At 43.4% G+C, this 26840-nt stretch overlaps 1 protein-coding gene across 1 annotated transcript in view; it reads right to left on the reverse strand.

The window, feature by feature from the left end:
- Positions 1-22355, reverse strand: part of LOC139419447 (CXADR-like membrane protein) — a 122173-nt gene extending 99818 nt beyond the window's left edge. Inside the window, exon 1 of the mRNA XM_071169396.1 lies at positions 22118-22355. Coding sequence (XP_071025497.1) covers positions 22118-22160 — 43 coding nt within the window. The 5' untranslated portion in view covers positions 22161-22355. The remainder of the gene's footprint in view (positions 1-22117) is intronic.
- Between the last annotated feature and the right edge of the window lie 4485 nt (positions 22356-26840).

Genomic DNA, 26840 nt, shown 5'->3' on the forward strand with positions numbered 1-26840 from the left:
TGGTGACTGACACACACACATACACCCACCCTTTAACCCCCCTATGCTCCTTTGAGACCCTCTTTCAAAGTCACAGAGACCTCTTCTTCTAGACATGGTAGCCAAAATAATGGGCAACTGGGATTTTTTTTAATTACCTGTGTGGAAGCACATAATTTCAATATACTTTGTATCCCTCATTTACTCAAGTGTTTCCTTTATTTTGGCAGTTACCTGTATGTACCCTTCCAATGGGACAGACAGGCAGAGTAACGATGGAACCATATTCCTTATGGGCCCTGGTCAAAAGTACTGCACTATATAGGGAAGGGGGCCCATTTGGGATGCAGACACAGACATGGAGATGCTTGTCAAGGAGGGAACACAACAAACCTCATCGACACACCAGTCGATGAGGGACAAAATATAAGTCCGAGTGGTTAGCAGTCACAGCGAGCAAGTCCTGGAGAGGAGGAGTGAGAGAGGGACAGAGAGATATACAGAGAAAGAGTGAGTGAGTGGGTTGTTGCATTGCCACAGAGAGAGAGTGAGTGAGTGGGCTGTTGCATTGCCACAGAAAGAGAGAGAGAGAGAGAGAGAGTGAGTGAGTGGGCTGTTGCATTGCCACAGAGTGAGAGTGAGTGTGAGTGTGAGTGTGAGTGTGAGAGTGAGAGAGACAGAATGAATGTCAATGTCACAGTCACAGCTCCGTGTTCCTCTGTGGGCATGAGACGGCCAGTGCTCATGATGGATGAGCTGCACACACACACACACACATACAATGCAGTCCTGGTGATGAAGAAGGAATACACACACTCACACACACACACACTACTAGTAATGCAATACAATATGCATTTTGTGTGTGTGTTTGTGCATAGTAGATATGTGAGTGTGTGTGTGTGTGTATGTGTGTGTGTGTGTGTGTGTGTGTTAGGCTGTATGTGTGAATAACACTGCTTTGAGATACCATTTGTGAAATATGTACTGTCTCAGTGAGCAAGACAAGTGTCATGCCTGGGACTAATTTCATTGGCCTGTCTCGGTCCTGACTAGAGTGAGGGAGGAACCATAAGGAATTATCCCCACGATAGTTTACCAAATGGTACCCTATTCCCTATATAGTGCACTACATTTGATCAGAGCTCTATGGAGCCTGGTCAAAAGTAGTGCACTTTAAAGGCAATGCAGTGCCATTTGGGACACCCACGGTGCCTGTGTGTCTTCCCCCTGTGCTATGGGTTCATGAAATACAGTGTCTGTTAGAGGTGTGTACTACTGTAATCATGGGAATGAACCCCACACCATTGGATGTGCGCATGAAACATGGATGCGAGCATAAAGCTAAATGACTAATGTAAATGAATATGGATGCCTCCCACAACACTTCCCCACCTAGCATTTTCTATAGAATGAACAATAAATACCAGCAGTCATCACTGGTTTAATTCATAACTAATGTATTCCGATAGTGTAGTGAGCTGTTGTCTCAGGTTATGTGCTGTAACATCCAGTGAGCTAGCATCAACCCCAATCTGCTACACTGAGAGTCACCAGGACATGTCGGGAGGTAAGGCACAAACTCCATACTTCACACTGTTATTCCAGGTAACAGTGTCATTAACACAACCACGTCTAATCCCACATCCCCGTCCCCACCCCCCAACCACCACCACTCTATACCCTGCTTTCTGCCCTATCAAGCCATCCTGAGAAGGGGCAAAACTGAACTACCGGCCCAATATCTCCTTAATAAGCATATTAAAGGTCAAAAACTCTTGAATATCATATTTTACCATGTCTCACAGCTACACCACATGATCTCTTCACATCCCGGGAAACGTTGGATGTGGCCACAGTGGTAAAAGTGAGGCTTAAAGAGAGACAGCACAGTACGGTACGTGTGCTGCTACAAGGGATATCTCATTTTTGGAGGCTTCGTTCTCACAAATAAAGCATGAATGTACCATGTTAACTGGGATGGTAGAAATGGAATCCCATCTCGTGCCTGTGATCTGGCATCTCTTCTCATCTATAAATCCATTTCCCACCTCGCTCAGTCAGTTGTACTGTGAAATTTGGGGACAGTCACCCGATTAATTTTCAACCCACTGCGATGTCAATCCACCTCCGTCGGTGTTATGGAGTTGACGTGCTCAGTGGCGCTGACGACCAGGCCTCATCTGACCATGCATGCTGGGATTCCTTCACACACCACAGTGGATCTGCCGTCGTTTGAGTTAGGGAGTGGGGACATTAATACATTCTTAAAACATATTTGACACATTTTGCACACTCTATCCATTCACTCATTGACTAATGCACTATTTCCTCCAATAAAGTCGATCTGGTCTTTTTTCCTCCTTCATATGATTGAGACCGGATTATGTCTTCTTACTGAAAAACACTGTATGAAACCTGAAATATGCAGTGGAAAAGGGATTACTAGGTAATGGATTTATTCAAATGCTGAATGGAATACAAGATAAGACAATAAGAATATTTCCAGAAGCGGTGCTATCTAAGACAGAAAAACAATGAAATGTGCAAAAATAATCATTTGAAGGACATAAGAATGACAGACTCCCATACAAGAGATCTTTTGGACTAGTCTTCACAATTATATCTCTATACTCGCAATCCTGTTAATGCTACACCTACAGCTCAGGCATTGCTATTAAAAAGTGAACAAAGATATATTAAGCTGATCAACGCCAAGACGTGGGAACACAAGCAATGATCATTTGTAGGCAGGCTGATCCTATAAACAGCATCTCCCTCATGCCCAGTTGAAGCACAAATGACTTAATAAGATTGGGTTGGTGTACATCATACCTCACAAAGGAAACGGAGGCTGAGAAACAAGAAGGGTGCTCAGAAGAGCCAGCCTGCTAAAGATGCCACAGACACCTCTCCTTTAGGCCTTTGCAGTAACTCTGTGGGCTTGATGATGCATGTATAGGAAGCTCTACGTTTAATGATGGTTTCCACAGAACGTTATGGGGTTGAAGATGTCCAACGAGGCATTGTTGCCCGGTCTCTGTGAAGTGATACTGGGTTGGCGTCGTCTTTGAAGCGTTACGGGGCTGATGGTTTTCTGAAATGCTACCGGGTCGACACTTTCTATGAAAAACTATGGAGCGAGCATTGGTGATTCCTTTGTAACCTTACAGAGTTGGGGCTTGCTTTGGAGATGTTGACACCATACCACAGACATTCCCTTTGGGTAAATTGTGTAACGTTATTATGATGCTGCTACAGAATATGCCTTCTTTGGTTCTACCTATGGAACACTATGGGTTAGAGAGAGTAGCTGAGGCAGCAGGCATCTCTTTGGCTTTTCTCACAGCTAAACCAAACCAGAGTAGAGGGACATTTTATTGGCTTGTTAACAAGGATGGGGAGTGAGGGGATTGTGGAGGGAGGCAGGGAGGGCATGGAGGGTCCAGTGCTGGCTCATTATTCACTGTCAGGAGTGCATCCAAGTGTAGCGGATAATAGAGTGGATGGCATCTTCCCCGCCTGACAGGACATTTTTTTAGACGAACATCTGTAGACCATCATTGCCGCCATAACGTCAGACGGTAGGAGTCACTCGTTTTATCCCATCATTCCACTGGGAAATAGTGCCGCTAAAACAAGGAGGATGCCATGAGCTGAAGATACTGGAGTTGTAATTGTGATTATTTCTCTATTCCATTTTTTTGTTGTTGCTGTTAGCGAGGAAATAGTTAGTGGCATTAACCACACACGTTTCCGCTAAAACCCCAAACAGGCTCAATTTGTTTCTGCTATAAAAATGAGCAGCAGCGCATAACCGCAACGGCTATTTTCTTTCTTCCAAGGAGGAGTCATGTCAGGCCTTAAAGAGATGTGATAGGAACTCAGGAAGTTTTTTCATTGAGGGAGATGTTGTGTTACCTCAGTCTGGGTCCATTGGAGAAAATCCTTTAATGAGACCCATGGAGCAAATTTTGGGCCTGTGCCATGCCTGCCCAGAATCTTACCACCACACCACGGAAACATAAAACCAGCGAGGATACACATCTGCACGTCCAGCACGGTGGAAAGGCTCCATTTCACCCCGAAGTTAAGTCTAACGACTCGTAAAGAAATGGTGGTACCATCTGTTCGGGGGGAGAGCGAGATAGAGAAGAGGGAATAAAAAGGGCTACTTCAGCAGCGTTTTCTGCTCTATAAGCATGGCGGTTCCCTAACCTAAGCTTAATAGTAGGTGACTTAATATCCTAGCACAAACAGGATCAATCCTATCCTATCGCCACTGTGTTTTCATTTTCACTTCCTTTCTGACACGCAGAACAGAGCGGAGCAATCACCTGCCTCAGGGAGTTAATGTCACTCTGCTGTGCATAAAAATTATTTTGTCATCAATAAAAAAAAAAGGTTCAGGCCTTCCGAGTGGTGCAGTGGTCTAAGACACTGCATCTCAGTGCTAGAGGCGTCACTAAAGATCCGGGTTCGATCCCGGGCTGTGTCACAGCCAGCCGCGACCAGGAGACCCATGAGGCGGAGCACAATTGGCCCAGCGTCGTCTGGGTTAGGGGAGGGTTTGGCCGGCCTAGATGTCCTTGTTCCATCGCACTCTAGCAACTTCTGTGGCGAGCCGAGCGCATTCACACTGACACGTTGCCAGTTGGACGGGGTTTCCTCTGACACATTGGTGCGGCTGTCCTCCAGGTTAAGCGGGCAGTGTCAAGAAGCATTACAGCTTGGCCGTGTTTCGGTGAGGCATGGCTCTCGACCTTTACTTCTCCCGAATTCGTATGGGAGTTGCAGCGATGGGACAAGACTGTAACTACCAATTGGATATAAAATAAACTGGTTCTGGTATGATCTGTGCGATCTAAACATTAGGACAACCTCTTGCTGAGACAGAGGCTGCCCTATTATGCAAAGCGTATTTGTGGCGTCAATGAGTGTACATCTCAAAATGCCAAGATCTCTAGTCAATTAATAAAAAGAGTTCCTAACATTGACCTTAATACAAAGCAACTCTAGATAATACACCATCAAATATGGAAAAGTCAAACTAAGGTGTTTGGATTAATGTAAATGAACAGCAACGGAATGAATCACTGCAACATACCATCACCATTATATTTCACTTTCATTGATATTTATTTCTCTAGCTAAACACTTTGGAACGACCCTGTTTTCATAGTTAACTCCAAACCCACAAGAATGACAGTAAATCATGCTGTTGATGTGCACGCATGCAAACACACACAAACAAGAGAGTGTCTAACTAGTCTATAAATCTGCAGGGTGGGGTTTACAATTCAAGACAAATATTTTGGAAGGGAATATTAGCTCATGAAAGCAAGATGTGGATATGGTTTGAATTACAGTAAACTCAAACCATTCAAAAAACATTTCTCAACGCTTAAGTACTGTAAATCTGGTTGTAATTTAATCACTCACAGCTCACAGTGAGGTTTGGTTAGTGGGTCACAGGTAGGGCTGTTGCAGGACGCATTACCGCTAACACCTGCGGTCACTAGTCATGAAGGCAGTCAAATTTCATGTGACCGTTTAGTCACGGTAATTAGGCTTCTCCAAGCTCTGATGTTGCTGATGGTCATTAGTAGCATACCAAACTTGCTAACTGCCTGGTACTCAGCACACTAGTGTCCCTCTAATCACTCTGACATCAACGCAAATGTGTTCGAAAATCTAATCAAACACTTCATTAGAGCCCATGAGTTCATGTTGCGCAACATTTTAATAGGTTATGCAATTGCGCGAGAAAACGGAGTGATGGTGTGTGAATCTCATCAGCTTTCTATAGGCTAGGCCTACTATATTTATTTCTCAACTTTCCTAATATTAAGCACATTGCTTCTCTTTAAAAACAGGAGTATAGCCTACCTGGCTGGCATGAAAATGAACCACGGGAAAAGCCTTCTCCATTCGCTATTTACGCGCATAGATGACATGTATTTTTTCCCCTGCCCCTGTTTCGAGACCGGTGTATGATAATGGTCCATTCTAAATCAAAACAAATTTCATATATTATTTAGTATATGTAAAAACAAGAGTATATCAATAATAGTGATAGGCTAATATGCGTGACAATATTAGCCTATCACTTGTGAATGATATATTATCACTTGTGAATGATGCCCAGCATAAGAAACGGCCTTTTTTATGCAACTTAAAAAAAAATCATAGTCACACATCTCACGTAGCCAAATGAAGCACAACAATCCGCTTTACAAGGAGTTTACAGCCTAACTGGCATATAAGTCAGCTATGAAAAGCCAACTGACATTTACTCCTGAGTTGCTGACCTATTGCACCCTCGACAACTAATGTGATTATTATGATTTGACCATGCTGGTCATTTATGAACATTTGAACATCTTGGCCATGTTCTGTTATAATCTCCATCCGGCACAGCCAGAAGAGGACTGGCCACCCTTCATAGCCTGGTTCCTCTCTAAGTACTTTCCTAGGTTTTGGCCTTTCTAGGGAGTTTTTCCTAGCCACCGTGATTCTACACCTGCATTGCTTGCTGTTTGGGGTTTTAGGCTGGGTTTCTGTACAGCACTTTGAGATATCAGCTGATGTAAGAAGGGCTATATAAATAAACTTGATTTGATAAGTAGCGTATGAGTTTCAAGTTTGGATTATATCATTTTCACCATAAGAATGCACCATCTAATAAAAGTATTACATGTATAATTGCATTTGCAGACACTTTCGATAATGATGTTTTGCCACTAATGTCTTACAGTCTACTGCACATTGCTGTACTTATTTTATTTATCTATTTTCCCTTTATTTAACTAGGCAAGAAAAGTAAATGTGGACAGTTCTTCCAATATCTTCAATATGCACCTTGGAATTGGATAAGAATGCTCGCAGTTGCGTCCCTGATATGTCTGTGTTCACTTGTAGCCTGTGAGAAAGACCCAGACACGTGATGGGAGAAGAGCAAAATGGACACTGGCCGCAAAATGCATGGATTATGCATTATGGCCACAAAGGGAATGCTGCCTTGAAATTAGAGGCATTATCAAGTGCTTGTCAAAGTGTGAATGACAGACTAATGAAGTGTGTACAACCTGCGCAAAAAACAAAGCACAGCTCATGCCTTTCAAACAACTTTTTTCAAATCCTCATTAGAGTCGCATCATGCAGCCTTACAATGTACTAAAAATCAAAACATATAGCCCAATGTAGTAGAACAACTAACTTATTTCACATTTTTAATACATTTATTTTTTTACCCCTTTTTCTCCCGAATTTCATCGTATCCAATTGGTATTTACATAGCTGTCCCATCGCTGAAACTCCCGTACAGACTCAGGAGAGGCAAAGGTCGAGAGCCATGCGTCCTCCGAAACACAACCCAGCCAAGCAGCATTGCTTCTTGACACAAAGCTCGCTTAACCCGGAAGCCAGACACACCAATGTGTCGGAGGAAACACCGTACACCTGGTAACCGTGTCAGCATGCATTGTACCCAGCCCGCCACAAGAGTCGCTAGTATGCAAAGGGACAGCAACATCCCTGCCGGGCAAATCCTCACCTAACCCGGATGACGCTGGGCCAATTGCGCCACCACATGAGCCTCCTTGTCGCGGCCGGCTGCGACAGAGCCTGGACTCGAACCAGGAGCTCTAGTGGCACAGCTAGCACTGCGGTGCAGTGCTTTAGACCACTTCCCACTCAGGAGGCCCGGACAACTAAAGTTACATGAATAACTCTAAATTAAGCATGTAGGAGTACCTATTTCTTTGTTAACCACTCAACACAGAATAGCCGTATGTGTGCACTCCCTCAAATCATTTGGAGAAAATATTAATATTTTATTGAGCTTTGTTAAATTGTATTCTTCATACTATAAAATAATGCCACGGAATTCTAAGCAAATCTTGTCTGCTAAATTAACTAGTGTAGCTTACAGACATTTGGCATAGCCAGATTCGGACCTAGGAAGCCACGGCATTTCGATGGGGTACCGTCATACTTCTCCAGAAGGGACAGTTGGGCATCGCTGACCTGGGCGGACGGCTGAGCAGACTGGGGGATTGGCTCACTGTGACAATCCATGGTAGGAGGCCTCCTCCATGGCCATACCTAGTTGCGTCAGCTGGTGGAGTAGATGACCCTGTTCGTTGACCATCTGGAAGTTGGTTTTATCCTCTGCTGCTTCCATATTTTGAGGTAGTATTCTGTAACGTATATGCCGGGAGTCAGGAAGCAGGTGCAGAAGGTGAGTTTAAGAATGGAAGGATACAAATGAACAAACATGAGAAGCACTGAACGTGAGAGAAAACAATAATACCTGATGACATGTGAGGGCTAAATAAAGGGTAAGAATCAAGGAGAAACTAATGACCAGGGGAACAGGTGTGCGTAATATAGTTGCCAGGACCGGTGGTTACTAGACCAGTGACTTTGAGCGCAGGAGGGAGGGAGCAGGAGTAGGCGTGACATTAACATAAGGACAACTCAGAGTATGCTAATCTGTTCATCTGAAATAGACTACATTTTCTCTTTAGACCGGTCTAAAATAAATGATGTATTTATTGTGAAGGTGTAGGCTATATTACATGGATTTATTAGACTTTTAAAAATGTACATGTTCCAAAGCTGGCTTGTAGGCTATGTGTGGAAGCCAGGAGATGCTATGTGTTTATGTTAATTAGCTGTCAATTATTGTGAGACCGACAGTTATTTGCTTGACAATCACCGGCTGACAAAATGTTGTGACCGCCACAGCCCTAGTACTACAAGAACAAGTGTATTATTTATTGGGATCCCCATTAGCTGACGCCATGATGACAGCTAACCTACTTGGTGTTCATACACAAAAAAAAATAGTTTACAGACTTAAGACTATAAAAAGTTGAGTTGATATTAAAAGACAGTCACACAGGCCTTCCGAGTGGCACAGCAGCCCCAGGCACTGCATTGCAGTGTTGCGGCATCACTACAGCCTCGAAATTTGATTTGATTTGGTTCGTTCGCCCGGGGGGGGCTTTACTTGGCTCATCGCGCTCTAGCGACTCCTTGTGGCGGGCCGGGCACCTGCAGGCTGAGCCGGTCGTCAGATGAACAGTGTTTCCTCCGACACATTGGTGCAGCTGGCTTCTGGATTAAACAAGCAGGTGTTAAGAAGCATGGCTTGGCGGGTCATGTTTCGACTGATGATGCAATCCTTCACCTCTCCTGAGCCCTTCTGGGAGTTTCAGCAATGAGACAAGACCGTAATCATGACCCAAAAATGACTAACAAAAAAGACAAGTCACACAATTGAGTAAAGACATTAAATACATTTTAACAGGTGTCGTGTCTTTGGCTATGCCGGATGAAGTGATATGGCATGCTATTCTATAAAATCCTTTCTCCGTAATTAATATTACCTGATTGAGCTAATCATGTAAATGTAATTAACTAGAGAGTCAGGGCACCATGAAATAATATCTATAGAGCTGTTATCTTCCCGAATAAACTCTTAAATATTTTACATCAATAGCAGTCAATATTAATCGTCGCCTTAATTCAGTCTCATCTGAAAGTTGTAAATTCTTGGTTATCTTCACGAACCCTGGCTAACAAGTTGAATCAGCAATACAACATTGGGTTTAATTATTTATTTACTAAATACCTAACTAATCACACAGAATTACATATACAAAGAATGAATCATACCTTGATCACAAATTACATCATAAAGGAAAATGTCCCTGGCGGGCGGAACAGATATGACAGCTGGTTACACAAAAGAAAAGGGGCTGAGTTTGAGCGAAAGAGCGGGAAGACTGAGGGACAAAGGGAGAAGCTGTGCTATCGTAAATACAGTATCTTATGCATTCTAAATTACCACCCATTTGGAAATGGAAAATGCAATAAATATTTACTCTGAGCTGCGCTTCGGTAGGTTGGTGGTAGATGGAAGGCCGTGTTGCCAAACCGAGTCCTTTGAAGAATGTCTCTGGTGGTCAATTGAATACGTTGTAGTAACGTCGTTGTGTGATAGACGGGATACTCTGTTCTTTCCTAGCCCGCGTTTGCAGCTGCTGTTGCTAACTCAACGGCTAGGAGGTATCACTTCTGTAGTGAATAAGAGATCAAAGTTCATACCATTCACAACCAAAGCTCACGCTGAGGTTGGCTTAGTTCTGTAGTTGACATGTTAGTCCTTTTAATGCAGAGGCTTCAGACCTCACGTACTTGGAACCGGAGGTTATATTGTCGTCAAGGGCTTATATAGTGGAGGGAGAAGGGCGTGTTTAACAGTCTACAGCCCATGTCTCTTCGCAGGGGCGGGTCACTGATTGAGCAGAGCCCTAACCTTATGAAAACCCAAATCTCTCATTGGAAGCTAAAATTACATTTAATCTTTTCACCAATAATTTTATATTCAAACATTTAAATTGAACAACAATTCCATGTGAATCCGATAACTCTGATGTGTAGACTTTCCACTGTAGAGTTTATGTCTTCCTATCATTGAGGATCATCAGATGACAACTGAACTGACATCATATTCATTAAGTACCACCGCATATGTTCAATTGGTCGGATTACCAGAATATAGTTCATTTCCCCTCACCTTCTGATGTTCCCAGAATCTCTATGTTAACCAAGGGGTTTTCAAATTTCACATCAGTAGGGTAGAGAGAGGAAAAAAGGGGGAAGAGGTATTTATGACTGTCATAAACCTACACCCCAGGCCAATGTCATGACACAGGACACAGACAATAAGAGTCAACAAACACTAGACATGTTAAAATAACTAGAAGTGCTTTTATGGAAAAAAAGATACAAGTACAGAGCATCCATCGAATTGCTACAATTTGTGCAGAGCATGAATTCCATACCAGGCATTGTCCAGGGCAACCATACATGTAATTATGATTAGGTTGCATAAGCTGACAATAAACCGTATGGGGCATGTGAATTAACTTTAAATCAAACAAATGATGCATATCATCTTTCCACCTACACAATAAAGCCCATTCAAGACCAGAACAGGATAGATCCATGACATAAGGAACTAAAGCAGATTTTAAGGTAATCTTGTGACATATGTCACCATTCTACTGGGGTAAAGTTATCACCAGAAAATTGTAGTCAGTGCATGCCAGTGTTACTGGCCTCTAGTTTCAACAAGTTTGGCTCTTCTCTCATAGGCTATCCATTCCTCTCTCCATTCATGCTATTTGAGACTAGTGCTAAGGGAGGTAGTTGCCTGCCGCATGTTTGGCTGTGATGGGCTAAAGGTGGGCAGGGGGGCGGGGGAGTCCGGCAGCAGCGGTGTCACTGTGATTTCTGTCAGCCACTGTGATTTCTGTCAGCCGGCTGAAGTGACTCTCAGTGAGGTGGTGTGCCCCCTGTTGTGCAGCTCTCTGCTAATTAACACTGAACCCCCCACCACCACCTCATCCTCTCCACGCGCCATCACCACTGTTTAGTTCAGCCACCACAGAGAAACACTCATCTCAGGCACAGAGGTGGCCTGGGTGAGAGATGTTGTTTACCACCACGGCAATACAGCAGAGGCATGAGCAGTCAGGAGTCAGGATTACAGTCTAGAGCACAAACTCCTCCAACAACACTTCTAATGAGATTTATAATGAACCAGAGGAAACTACTTCAGAATCAAGCACAGACTGTAGGTTTTATAGATTTTCCCATTTGTCACTAGTATTATGATTATTCCTGTTTTGATTGCAGCCAAAATCCAAATAAGAATTCCTCCATAGGCCAATCATGCAATATGCATTTAATTCAACTGGGACAAGACGAGGACCTTTAAGAGGACCTTCAATATTCCACTAGCGCTGCTGAGTTGACATGTCACGCCAGTGGGCTGGCCTGATGTGAGCATCTGAGCAAGACGCTAGCTAGAGCTAACGTGGACTGCAAGGTAACTAATTGACTTGGAGAGGAGATGGTGTGTGCGTGAGAGGGAGTGCCTCCGTGGCAAAGTCGACGAATATCTCACTGTAAGAAAGAAAACAGAGCCCCTATCTAGATCCACTTGATTGCAGCTTCCACTGAGAGAGACAGAAAGAGAGGGAGAGAAAGAATGAGGGAGAGAATGGAGTAGAGAGAAAGAGAGAGCGAGAGAGAGTGAAAGAGGACAGAGAGAGAGAACAGAGAAAGAGAGAGAGCGAAAGAGGTGAGACAACAGAGAGAGAGAGTGAGAGAGAGAGACGGAGAAAGAGAGAAAGAAAGAAAGAGAAAAGAGAGAGATGAGGCCAGAGCACAGCAACATGTCACTCCCTAACCTCATCTCCACATTTGACAGATACTTTGCCTGCCCCTGGAGGTTCAGTCTAAATATAACCTAGAATAGGGGACAGATATGGTTTTTAAATCACTGTTTGCATTCATCTTGATAGATCACATGAAGGGGTTTATACACATGCATGTAGGCTATGTTGCAGGATAGGTCATTCTATGAGGCATGGTAATGTGTGAGCTGTGGGACTCCATTCCTAGAAGTGTGATATTTCATATGTGGATTATTTGGAATGGAAAGAGGGATGAAGAAAGAGAAAAATCAAGAATCGTAAAAGGTCAAAATCTAAGTGTTCTAAAAATAGAGTGTGAAACGTTAACAAGCCAATGGGCAAAAAGACAAATCCGAGGGATGAACTGACTGGGGAGCAACACTGACTGCAAGGAGAAAGAAGACTCATTTTCCCCATCAGCTCTCTGACACATGAACAGTGCCAGGGTTATTCACCATTCCAGTCAGTCATCTAAAAATGTTTTCCATTGGAAGCTTTCAGCTTGTTCCAAAATGGATGTCACAAGAGGATTCAATGTGAAATGCTTCTTACACTGTACTTCATTGTATTTTTCTGATCATTAGTTTTGTTCCCTCTAAGCTGCACTCATGGGTGGGAACCGAGACTGCCTCTCAGAAGAAATTTCAGCCTGAGGAGAGAAGCACGAGATTCAACTTCACTCAACTTTCGTGAGTTTTCCCCTTTAGTTAACACTATCAATGTTCCCTTTACTTTGAGAATTGTGATCGAATCAACGCAATATTAACCCCTTTCAATGGAACATACTGAAACAAAACCAACTGTGCAAGACTTAGTATGCAAAACAAACTATGCAGAGATTTTGTTGTAGGTAGAACGCATCTGAGTAGGATTCTATTGCATTGACACGAACCACTTAGCCAGTACTCTACACGGACCTACACAGACCGGTGCAGCATAACCAGAACTGCAGTAGGCCTATATGCAAATACACCATTGCCATATATGGATCTGTGCCGTTCACTTTGAACTGGACTGTGTTTACACAGTCTGCATGTAGCCACGTGTGCACATCTGTTCATATCCTTTGCTAGTTAGTGAGTTATTATACCAGTTATAGATAATTTGTAGTCAGCAATGGGGGGGGGGGGGGGGGGGGTTGCTTCCTACAAGAGCACAAAACGTGTGTACATTTCTAGACATATTTGAAAAGCGAGTCGGGTAAATAGTTTGTATTTGTCTTAAAAGGGCAGTGTTGTATTTTGAGACTTAAATAAGATAAGTAGCCAATAGGCAGAGGGTAGCATAATTTGGCTGATTCTCTGCAATAATGGTATGGGAATAATAATGCATTTTATTTTGTAAAGTGGTTTCTTACATCATCAACAACACAACAATATTTTCAGTCACCTCAGGCTATTAACAGGCTATTCTTCTATTCTTCTATTCAAAAGTCTAATGGAATGTAGGCATACATTGAACACCACACATTGGCTGCTTCTGTAGGCTGAATGATAGAACAGCTATTTCCATGTTAAAATGTTATGGGATGCCTTCTCTCCATTGTTTTTGATGTTAGGCCTACATTATGATCAAATAACCACAGTAGCCTATTTGACCACTGTCTGAAACTGTATCTGTAAAGTGGGTACAGCCTCAGTGCTCACAGTAAATGCACTTGAAGTTCCACAGAAATTTCAAAACGTTCAAGACTTGAAATTTGCTCAGTACCACCAAAAATTGAGAGGAAACATTGGTTGGAGTATATTGGATGTAATGGATAATAATAACATTTAGCACTGTTTGGATATCTCCTCCTGAGGTGTGAGACTATGACTAGCCATAGAGTGAATTACGACAAGATCATTAATCATTCTATAATATCTAGGCTGTCCTATACACTGAAAGAGGTTGTTAGCTCATTCAGATGTACTTTATAGCCTAGTTTAATATTATAGGCTATTGTCAGGGATTTATCAAAGGCACAAGTTGAATTACTTGTTAAAAACATACTTAGGCTTACATACAGTTCTGTGACCAAACTCATAAATGACAAGGTTGGATTAGCTGAACTTTCCCCAAATGTTTTTTTTCCCTCACTGACTAGTCAACTTGTTTGGTTTGAAATGCTCCAAGGCAAACTGACTATATCATGAAACCGTGTTGTTTCTGCCGCTTGGGCCGGGCTGCATGGCCTGTCTAACTCACTGCAATGATGCAACTAATGAACATTCACTCTCATCACCCTATGGACAAGCAGGCTAATTGTGGTGACGTGCCCCGCTTTTGGTCTCTCCCGACGGTTCAGCGAGATTGGGACATTACCACACACGCGTCTGTAGGCATGACCTGATGACAAACACACAAACAACATAGTTCAGGAGGACTTTCAGGATGACTAACATTACTTTCTTTCGTATTGCTGAATCCCATATGAATGTAAAACATTTCACATGATAATGAAAAAAGTAGTTTTCTAAGTCAATAAATCTGCCTAGGCCTAACTATAGCCTTCCTGGATGAGATTACTAAATTGCAGCAAATACCTAAAACTGTAGTCTATAGGGCGTTCACCCATGAAATTATTTAATTCAATGTTTCCAAAAAATAATATTAATTCAATGGAGAATTGCATTAAAAAAAACAATAGTCCAAACCCTATGTCTTTACCATGTATTGTTTACAAGTTATGAATCACACTTGTGTAAAATGGTGCCGGAGCAGAATGCAGACATTTCACATGACCCCAACCGATTGTGTTTTTTGTTAGTTTATCTGATTATAATTTCTTTACTCTATTTGTACATATTGTTGCCGCTAACGTCTATTTGCTACTATGGCCTATTCATTGCCATACTTCCTCACGCCATTTGCACACACTGTATATAGACGTTCTTTTTTTTCTATTGAGTTATTGACTGTACGCTTGTTTATTCCATGTGTAACTCTGTGTTGTTGTTTCTGTCACACTGCTTTGCTTTATCTTGGCCAGGTCACAGTTGTAAATGAGAACTTGTTCTCAACTAGCTAACCTGGTTAAATAAAGCTGAAATTAAAAAATAAAACTTAAATGACAGAAAATAACTTCTAGACATCAGGACTGCGATTACTCACCACGGACTAGCAGAATCCTTTTTCTTCTTTCACAACTCTGACGAGCCCGAGGCGGAGGATATACGGCTCCCTCGGGAACAGGCCCTGACCCCAGTGATCTGCATGAAGAGGAGGCGGAGAAAGAGAGACCGGAGAGCAGGCTGTCTTCTGAGAAGTCGGAGGCGATTGTATAAACCCCCACTTTCGTCAATTCTACAAGCAAAAATGCAATCTTTGGACAATAAAATGGACGAGTTATTGGGAAGATTAAACTAACAACGGGACATTAAAACTGTAACATCTTATGCTTCGGAGTCGTGGCTGAACAATGACAATATCAACATACAGCTGGCTGGTTATACGAGAGAACAGCGGCGTCTGGTAAGACAAGGGGCGGCGGTCTATGTATTTTTGTAAACAACAGCTGTTGTTGGTGCACGATATCTAAGGAAATCTTGAGCTATTGCTCGTCTGAGGAGTTTCTCATGATAAGCTGCAGACCACACTACCTACCAAGAGAGTTTATCTGTATTCGTTGTAGCTGTTTACATACCACCACAGTCAGAGGCTGGCACTAAGATAGCATTGAATGAGCTGTATTCAGCCAAAACCAAACAAGAAAACGCTCACCTAGAGGCAGCGCTCCAAGTAGCCGGGGACTTTAATGCAGGGAAACTTAAATCAGTTATACCAAATTTCTATCCGCATGTTAAATGTGCAACCAGAGAGAAAATGTCTCTGGACTACCTATACTCCACACACAGAGATGCATACAAAGCTCTCCCTCGCCCTCTATTTGGCAAATCTGACCATAATTCCATCCTCCTGATTCCTGCTTACAAGCAAAAATTTAAGCAGGAAGCACCAGTGACTTGATCAATAAAAAAAGTGTTCAGATGAAGCAGATGCTAAACTATAGGACTGTTTTGCTAGCACAGACTGGAACATGATCAGGGATTCCTCCAATGGCAATGAGGAGTACACCACATCTGTCATTGGATTCATCAATAAGTGCATTGACGACGTCGTCCCCACAGTGACCGTACGTACATACCCCAACCAGAAGCCATGGATTACAGGCAGCATCCGCACTGACCTAAAGGCTAGAGCTGCCGCTTTCAAGGACTGAACTCTAACCCGGAAGCTTATAAGAAATCCCGCTATGCCCTCCGATAAACCATCAAACAGGCAAAGCGTCAATATAGGACTAAGATCGTGTCGTACTACACCGGCTCTGACGCTAGTCGAACGTGGCAGGTTCTTCAAAGCATTACAGACTACAAAGGGAAGCACAGCTGCCCAGTGACACGAGCCTACCGGACAAGCTAAACTACTTCTATGCTTGCTTCGAGGGAAATAACATTGAAACATGCATGAGAGCACCAGCTGTACCGGAAGACTGTGTGTACACGTTCTCCGCAGAAAATGTGAGTAAGACATTTAGACAGGTCAACATTCACAAGACTGCAGGGCCAGACGGATTACCAGGACGTGTACTGTGTGCATGCGCTGACCAACTAGCAAGTGTCTTCACTGACATTTTCAACCTCTCCCTGTCCGAGTCTGTAATACAAACATGTTTTAAGCAGTCCACCATAGTGCCTGTCCCCAAGAACACTAAGGTAACCTGCCTAAATGACTACTGACCCGTAGCACTCACGTCTGTAGCCATGAAGTGCTTTGAAAGGCTGGTCATGGCTCACAGCAACACCATCATCCCAGAATACCTAGACCCACTCCAATTTGCATACCGCCCCAACAGATCCACAGATGATGCAGTAACTATTGCACTCCACACTGCCCTTTCCCACCTGGACAAAAGGAACACCTGTGAGAATGCTATTCATTGACTACAGCTCAGCGTTCAACACCTTAGTGCCCTCAAAGCTCACCAATAACCTAAGGACCCAGGGACTGAACATCTCCCTCTGCAACTGGATCCTGGACATCCTGACGGGCCGCCCCCAGGTGGTAAGGGTAGGTAACAACACATCCGCCACGATTATCCTCAACACAGGGGCCCCTCAGGAGGTGCGTGCTCAGACCCCTCCTGTACTCCCTGTTCACTCATGACTGCACGGCCAGGCACGACTCCAACACCATCATTAAATTTGCCAATGACAACAGTGGTAGGCATGATCACTGACAACAAAGAGACTGCCTATAGGGAGGAGGTCAGAGACCTGGCCGTGTGGTGCCAGGACAACAACCTCTCCCTCAACGTGATCAAGACAAAGGAGATGATTGTACACTACAGGAAAAAGAAGACCGAGCACGCCCCCATTCTCATCGACGGGGCTGAAGTGGAGCAGGTTGAGAGCTTCAAGCTCCTTGGTGTCCACATCACCAACAAACTAACATGGTCCAAGCACACCATGACAGTCGTGAAATGGGCACAACAAAACCTATTCCCCCTCAGGAGACTGAAAAGATTTGGCATGGGTCCTCAAAAGGTTCTACAGCTGCACCATCGAGAGCATCCTGACTGGTTGCATCACTGCCTGGTATGGCAACTGCTTGGCCTCTGACCGCAAGGCACTACAGAGCGTAGTGTGAGTGAGAATAAAGACGACTTTCAAGTAGTAAGACATGTATAAAAGCAACAGATACCATGAATAAGAAGGGGCTAGAAGAGTCTTATATGGTGAACTACCGAGAGGCTAAGACAGGCAAGCCCCATACTATTGTGGAGAACTTCATTCTTCCTGCTGCCGCGGATATGGCTGGAACAATGCTGGGGAAAAAGGACAAAAAAACTATACAGACAATGCCTTCATCAAACAACACTGTTTCACAACGCATCAGTGACATGGCAGGAGATGTTTTGAAACAATTACTGTTTCGTATACAAGCCAGTGAATTATATGCATTACAGCTGGATGAGTCAACAGACGTGGTGAGCCGGGCACAGCTCCTGGTATATGTTAAGTTAATGGAGGTCAATTAAGGAAGACATCCCCTTCTGCAAACCACTGGAAACCAGGACAACGTTTCTTTTCTGGCCATAATTTTCACTTGTCTGACTGCTTGCATGATGACGAGTATCTCACACGACTAGCCTATCTGGGTGATGAAACTCGACTAGCCTATCTGGGTGATATTTTTTCTAACCTGAATGATCTGAATCTAGGATTACAGGGACTCTCCGCAACTATATTCAATGTGTGGGACAAAACTGAGGCTATGGTTAAGAAGTTGGAACTCTTTTCTGTCTGCATTAACAAGGACTACCCAGAGGTCTTTCCATCATTGTATGAGTTTTTGTGTGCAAATGAACTCAAGCTTACGGACAATGTCAAATGTGATATAGCAAAGCACCTGAGTGAGATGGCACAATTATGTAGGTACTATCCCGAAAACGGACAATGCAAACAACTGGATTCGTTATCCTTTCATGCCCTGCCCCCAGCTGCTTACCGATATCTGAACAAGAGATCCTCATCGAAATTGCAACAAGCGGTTCTGTGAAAATTGAATGGAATCAGAAGCCACTGTCAGATTTCTGGATAGGGCTGCGCTGAGAGTAGCCTGCCTTGGCAAATCGCTCTGATAAGACACTGATGCCCTTTGGAACCACGTACCTATGTGAGAGTGGATTCTCGGCCCTCACCACCATGAAAACTAAATACTGGCACAGACTGTGTGGAAAATTATTTAAAGACTGGGACTCTCTCCAATACAACCCAACATTGCAGACATTATGTCATGGCTTTAGAAGCTTCTGATAGGCTAATTGACATCGTTTGAGTCAATTGGAGGTGTACTTGTGGATGTTTTTCAAGGCCTACCTTCAAACTCAGTGCCTCTTTGCTTGACATCATGGGAAAATCTAAATAAATCAGCCAAGACCTCAGAAAAAAAAATTGTAGACCTCCACAAGTCTGGTTCATCCTTGGGAGAAATTTCCAAATGCCTGAAGGTACCACATTCATCTTTACAAGCAATAGCACGCAAGTATAAACACCATATAAACCCTCCTGAGAAAAAGGCACATGAAAGCACGCCTGGAGTTCGCAAAAATGCACATGAAAGACTCAGAGACCATAAGGCAAAATATGTGGTCTGATGAGACAAAAAAAATGTAATATTTAGCCTGAATGCAAAGCGCTATGTCTGGCGAAAACCAGGACAGCTCAACACCCGTCTAACACCATCCCTTCCGTGATTCATTGTGGTGGCAGAATCATGCTATGGGGATGCTTTTCAGCGGCAGGGACTGGGAGACTGGTAAGGATAGAGGGAACAATGAATGGAGCCAAATACAGACAAATCCTTAATGAGAACCTGCTTCAGAGTGCAAATTACTTTAGGCTGGGGTGAAGATTTACATTCCAGGACAATGACCCCAAGCATACAGCCAAACAATGCTGGAATGGCTTCAGAACAAGAATATCAAAGTCCTTGAGTGGCCAAGCCAAAGCCCAGCGTTGAACCCTAATGAAAATCTGTGGAAAGACTTTAAGATGGCTGTTTACCACCACTCCCCATCTAACTTAACAGAGCTTGATAAAATCCGCAAGGAAAAAAATGGGAGAAAATCCCCAAATCCAGCTGCAAAATTGATACATACATAGCCAAGACGACTCAAATCTGTAATCACCGCCAAAGGTGCTTCTACAAAGTATTGACTCAGGGGTGTAAATACTTCTGTAAATTAGATGTTTCATTTTCAATACATTTGCAAAAGATTGTGCGTAGATGGATGAAAGATTAAATCCATTTGGGGCAGCAGTAGGGCTAGTGATTAGTGCGCTGGATCGAATCCCCGAGCTGACAAGATAAAAATCTGTCGTTCTGCCCCTGAACAAGGCAGTTCCCCTGGTAGGCCGTCATTGTAAATAAGAATGTGTTCTTAACTGACTTGCCTAGTTAAATAAAGGTTACATTTTTACAAGTTTTTTATTTTTATTTAATCCATTATGAATTCAGGCTGTAACACAACAAAATGTGGAATAAATCAAGGGGTATGAATAGTTATTGAAGGCACTGTATATGTCTTATGTAATGATAGAAATGTTCAATATAACATACATAGGTCGCAGGTCTGTGAGATCTTCACAATAGCTGTAATAATCTGCACAGAATCTTGAACAACATTGGTCACTTGCATGTACTTTTAATGTAATCTCAACTGTAATCCAGGTCATTTGGTTGTGCTATTAGATGTAGCATAGTGATAACACATTAAAGCCCTCACAAAAAGAGAAATAATTTTCACATAACTCATTTTTGCTATCTTTCTTTTTTTACCTCTTATTAGACAGTGGCAACGATGATGATTATGAACATGGTCTTTTGCCTGCTAATGCCTGCAGTGAAGAAAATGACAACAATAACGTCTAATGTAACTGGCCCCTCTAACAGTACAACTGGCCCCAGCTTGGCCCCCCCCAGTTGAAATGGTCTAGAACCGCCACTGCTTAGAGTTGCCTTGCGCTACACTTCACGGAGGATACATGTCTGCGATCGTGCAGGATCCGTACATATGCCCCCTCACTCTCTCCTCTTTACACAGGATAAAAAGCGGGTGCAATAGCTGTGCGCGCAGCCCGCTGAAAAAGGGGGACCTCTACAGTTGCGAGCGTACACGGCACACATGCCCTTCCGGTGCCAGTGCGAGCGGTTTCACACCAACACATTTCCTACGGGACAAGAAGCACGAATATGATTGGCCACTCATCACATTTGCAAGGTACAGTACTACAGCAACATCACCGTGAACAAAGAGCACTGGAGTTGGAGTGACTGCAGTGGAGAGATCTCAAACGAAGCCCTCACAAAAATAGAGATTTGCACAGCATATTATAACATTATGAAAGGGACAAATACCACTCTATATCCACATGCATGTTCAGGTTCATTTTAAAAATAGATGTCAATGTGACTTCCCTGGTTAAATATAGCATTCAAATAGAAATATGTATTTGTTTAATTTTGATGATATTTTAATCACCAAGCACTGTAAAATCATATGCATAAATTGATGATGATGATTACATTTTCAGATGCCCAATTATGGAAAAGATAATATTCAAATCTACTTTATTTAGAAATTAGGGAAATGACAACCTTGATCTATGAGTCACCAACTGAACATTTCAGTACCTGTTCTGCTTGTTTTTGGGTATGTCATTCCCCTTCTCTGTTGGTGCTGAATGGGCATTGGAAGGGTAAGTAGTGGTGCTGCTGGTGACTCCCATAGTGGAGAACACAGTGGCATCCAAAGTACTTCACTGCAGGGGCTGACTGGGACCAGAAATTGCTAATTCTTAGCCAAATAATGGTAATAAGTTGTGATATCTTTCCAAGTTGTTTCTTCATCACCTTGTATAGGCAACAGAAGCTTTAAAAAAGCCTAAAAACACAATAGGCCTAGCTATATACATTTTAAGGTGTGTTCAAAATACCTGTTGGACGCTCATAATCACCCTTAGGACAGCTTGAACATGCATGAACTCATGAATACGCAAATCGACTTCGTAATGATTGTCTAGGCCACATTATTTATCATTAATTTGAATGAGCTTCAAAAAACACAATAGTTACGTTTTCAGATATGCTTGGGATGGATGGAAAGGTTCTTGCAATGGGGAGATCTTTAACACATCTTTAAACTGGGACGGCATTGTAAAATAGTATTTTGATTACAATACCGATCATCTAAATTGCTATAAAGCCCAGAATAAAGCATAGGCTACTATGCTAGTTCACGGGTAACATGGATTGAGCTACACTTTTGCACATTCTTATTTAATTAATATAACGGCGCGTGGCTCATGCACTGAACTTACCCAGGAACATTGTGTGAAATGAGCCAGACATCACGACTCTCATCTGGAGCGAAAATTCCACAAAAACCAGCAGAACACCACGTCTTCTTTCTTCCCTAAAATTAGTTTAAATCATATACCTGGGCCCTCAAATCTGAATGAAATTGGAATAGTGCGAATGATGTTGGTCTATAGGTAGGCTCCAACGCATATCACACATGTCCTTGTGCTCATTCTGAAATAGAGCCGCACATGTTCATTGTTTCTCGCAGAACACCCGGTATCTTAGAGTTGCCTTGCGCTACACTTCACGGAGGATACATGTCTGCGGTCGTGCAGGATCCGTACATATGCCCCCTCACTCTCTCCTCTTTACACAGGATAAAAAGCGGGTGCAATAGCTGTGCGCGCAGCCCGCTGAAAAAGGGGGACCTCTACAGTTGCGAGCGTACACGGCACACATGCCCTTCCGGTGCCAGTGCGAGCGGTTTCACACCAACACATTTCCTACGGGACAAGAAGCACGAATATGATTGGCCACTCATCACATTTGCAAGGTACAGTACTACAGCAGTTTCACCGTGAACAAAGAGCACTGGAGTTGGAGTGACTGCAGTGGAGAGATCTCAAACGAAGCCCTCACAAAAAGAGATTTGCACAGCATATTATAACATTATGAAAGGGACAAATACCCCTCTATATCCACATGCATGTTCAGGTTCACTTTAAAAATAAATGTCAATGTGACTTCCCTGGTTAAATATAGCATTCAAATAGAAATATGTATTTGTTAATTTTGATGATATTTTAATCACCAAGCACTGTAAAATCATATGCATAAATTGATGATGATGATTACATTTTCAGATACCAATTATGGAAAAGATAATATTCAATCTACTTTATTTAGAAATTAGGGAAATGACAAACCTGATCTATGAGTCACCAACTGAACATTTCAGTACCTGTTCTGCTTGTTTTTGGGTATGTCATTCCGCTTCTGTTGGTGCTGAATGGGCATTGGAAGGGTAAGTAGTGGTGCTGCTGGTGACTCCCATAGTGGAGAACACAGTGGCATCCAAAGTACTTCACTACAGGGGCTGACTGGGACCAGAAATGGCTAATTATTAGCCAAATAATGATAATTATGTGCAAAACCCCCAATTTAGACTGGCCAACTGGGCTAAAATGTACCAGCCCATCTGGCCTTTGCCAGAACGGGCGGCAGGGTAGCCGAGTGGTTAGAGCATTGGACTTGTAACCGAAAGGTTGCAAGTTCAAATCCCAGAGCTGACAAGGTACAAAATCTGTCGTTCTGCCCCTGAACAAGGCAGTTAACCCACTGTTCCTAGGCCGTCATTGAAAATAAGAATTTGTTCTTAACTGACTTGCCTAGTAAAATAAAGGTAAAATAAAAAATAAAATAAAAACTGGCCTATGGCGATATGTCTATGCTTCACTATCAGTCCTTCCTTTGTTTTTCCACAGGGTTCCATTCAGGCAATACAATTGTTATTTTGTTCTTGCTTCGTGACTTTTATTTTCAGAATTGAATTTCGTCACACACAGCTTGGCCTATGATGTATTGCTTTTGCTGATATGTACCAGAGCAAGCACAGCAGTCATGGCTGGATTACTAAATCCTTGATAAAACTGCAAATGACTGGCAGCTCGCAGTCTTCGATCTAGCCACAACAGAATGAGGCTGTCATAACATGGGCACCGTACGCATGATATATTGTCAAATCGTTCTATAATTTAATATTCTAGCAATTACTAGATAGCTTTTAATTTCATCCTGTCCATTTCTGATGAGAAGTCTGGCGCCACCAGAATAAACGAGACAAAAGCTGAACATGATCTTAAATGTGTTGACTGTGAATCTGTCTTGAAATAGCAGAGTGTGGAACAAAGACCTGGGCTCATTAAAAATGAATCAAGGGTATATTGGCCCTCATGTTTTCCCCCTGCTCAGGGATTCTCAGTGTGGATCAATGAAGGCTGAGGACATTACCATCTCTCCCAATAATAAAGCTTCACTTATTATAGCAACCATTCCAAAATGCTAGGAACGATCATTACAAAGTTCAGTGCCAAATTACTGCTTGGTTATTCACACATAACAAAACTATTATTTCTAAACAGATCTTAAAGTCATTCATCTACATTGGGCAAACAGATGAAACGCCGGAACGAAGGAGTCATGTTTCATTCCTGTCATGATTGTGCACAAAAGTGAAAATCGAGGGAGAGCAAATATGATCTCCTTCATTGTTTTTGTCAAGAGTGTCAAAAGTGAAACCATGAGAGAGAGAGAGCGAGAGAGACAGATATATACAGACAGAGACAGGGATATATCCAAACCGAGAGCAAACCTCAGCAATCTATAGGATGATGATGATCTTATCTCAGCGATACCATAAAGACTCGTCTACATACTGGACATGATCTCTCACCAATAATTTCAAAGGATTCAGGAATGGTCAGGATGTCACTGGTACACACCCATTGGACAAAACGGTTATACATTGAATTCTAATTGGCTCAGACAACTCAGCTCCAACTGGTATTCATCAATCAGTTATTCAGACTGAGAAGACTTGTCAACCTCAGCAGCCATTAGAATGAGTACTCTAAGGCAACAACAGTAATCACTAAAGGACATGCAGAATTCCCTATCTTAGGTCAGTTGGGATCACCACTTCATTTTAAGAATGCTGGTAGGGATCTGCTCTGACGCCAACCACACACCGAGACAGAGAGACAGAGAGACAGAGAGAGAACTGCAGGTTAGGACGACACCGGATGGACATCAGAGGGCGTAGCAGTAGCAGATGTGACAGTACACCCCCCCCCCCCCCCCTCTACGGACGCCACGACACGGCTTGTCTGGGTGTAAGGTGTAAAAATCCTGTAAGAAGGAGGGATCTAGATTATGATGACGGGACACTCCTCAGGCCCGTATCCTTCCCAGTCCACCAGATACTGCCACCCGTCCGCAGTCCGCAGTCTCCCTGGAGGATGGAAGCTTGGAGAGGGGAATGAAGTGAGCCGCTTTAGAAAATCGGTCAATAATAGTGAGGATGACTGAGTTACCATTTGATGGGGGAAGCCCAGTGACGAAGTCCAAAGCTATGTTTGACCAGGGGCAACTAGGTATGGGAAGAGGATGAAGCAGGCTGATATGAATTCCTGAGTGTCTCTCTCCATGGTGGGCCACCAAAATCGCTGACGCAGGAAGGAGACTGTCCGGTTCATGCCAGGGTGACAGGTGAGGTGAGTAGAATGGGCCTATTGAAGATCAGAACAAACTGAATCTGGCAAAAACAGAGCCTTACATGACTAACGATGCAGGAGGATGGCATAATGGTCTCAGGCTTGGAACTTTTGTTGTCTGCGGTGAACTGACGAGAGAGGACATCAGGCTTGGTATTCTTAGATCCGGGCGACAAGTGAGTGTGAAGTTGAATCTTCCAAAAAACAATGCCCACCTGGCCTGCCGAGATGAGACTTTTGGCGGTCTGGATGTAGGCTAGATTTTTATGATCCGTCCACACAATGAAGGGAAGTACTGAACCCTCTAACCAGTGACGCCACTCCTCAAGAGCCGGCTTAACAGCTAAGAGTTCCCGGTTGCCTATGTCAATTTCTCTCTGCAGGTGAGAGCTTGTGGGACAAGAAGGCACAAGGGTGGAACTTCTGATCCGCGGGAGAACGTTGAGACAGGACTGTACTTACCCCGGTGTCGGAAGCGTCCACCTTGAGGATGAACTGGTGTTCTGGGTCTGGCTGGGTAAGGATTGGAGCAGAAGTGAAGCGGTGCTTCCCGGAACGCTGCCTCTGCCTCGGGGAACCAGTGGAATCGAGTAGAAGTTGAGTTGAGAGCAGTTAGAGCTGCCAAACGACTGTAGTCACGGATGAATCGTCTATAAAAATTAGCAAACCCCAAAAAACGCTGTAACTGCCTCAGATTCGCAGGCACAGGCCACTCTGTGACTGCCCTAACCTTGGCAGGGTCCATTCGTAGCTGTCCTTGAGCAATAATGTAACCCAAGAAGGAGACAGAGGAAACATGAAACTCACATTTCTCAGCCTTGACAAATAGCTTGTTCTCCAATAGCCTTTGGAGAACTTGGTGGATGTGTTGCTTGTGAGCCTCAATGTTCTTCGAAAAAATAAGAATGTCATCCACATAGACAAAAACAAAACACCCAATGACATCCCTCAGGACATCCTTCACCAAACCCTGAAAAACAGCTGGGACGTTAGTGAGGCGAAAAGGCAAAACGAGGTTCTCAAAATGTCCAAGTGGTGTGTTGAACACCGTTTTCCACTCATCTCCCTCTCTGATGCAGACAAGGTGGTAGGCATTCCAAAGGTCCAGTTTAGTAAATACTGTGGCACCATGGAGGGGGGCAAAAGCAGAACTGATAAGTGGCAAGGGATACTTATTCCCGACGGTGATACTATTCAACCAACAGAAGTCTATGCATGGCTTAAGTGACCCGTCCTTCTTCTTGACAAAGAAAAATCCAGTTCTCACCGGAGAGGAAGAAGGCCTGACATGTCCGACAGCCAGTGAGTCCTGGATGTATTCCTCCATGGCCTCTTGCTCGGGACGAGAGAGGTTATACAACCTGCTACTAGGGAGAGGAGCTCCAGGCTGAAGCTCGATAGCACAGTCGTAAGGCCAATGAGGCGGCAGAGATGGGGTGTGGTGCTTGCTGAATACAGGAGCTAGACC

The sequence above is a fragment of the Oncorhynchus clarkii genome, chromosome 10 (genome assembly GCF_045791955.1).
Source record: "Oncorhynchus clarkii lewisi isolate Uvic-CL-2024 chromosome 10, UVic_Ocla_1.0, whole genome shotgun sequence".
NCBI lineage: Eukaryota > Metazoa > Chordata > Actinopteri > Salmoniformes > Salmonidae > Oncorhynchus > Oncorhynchus clarkii.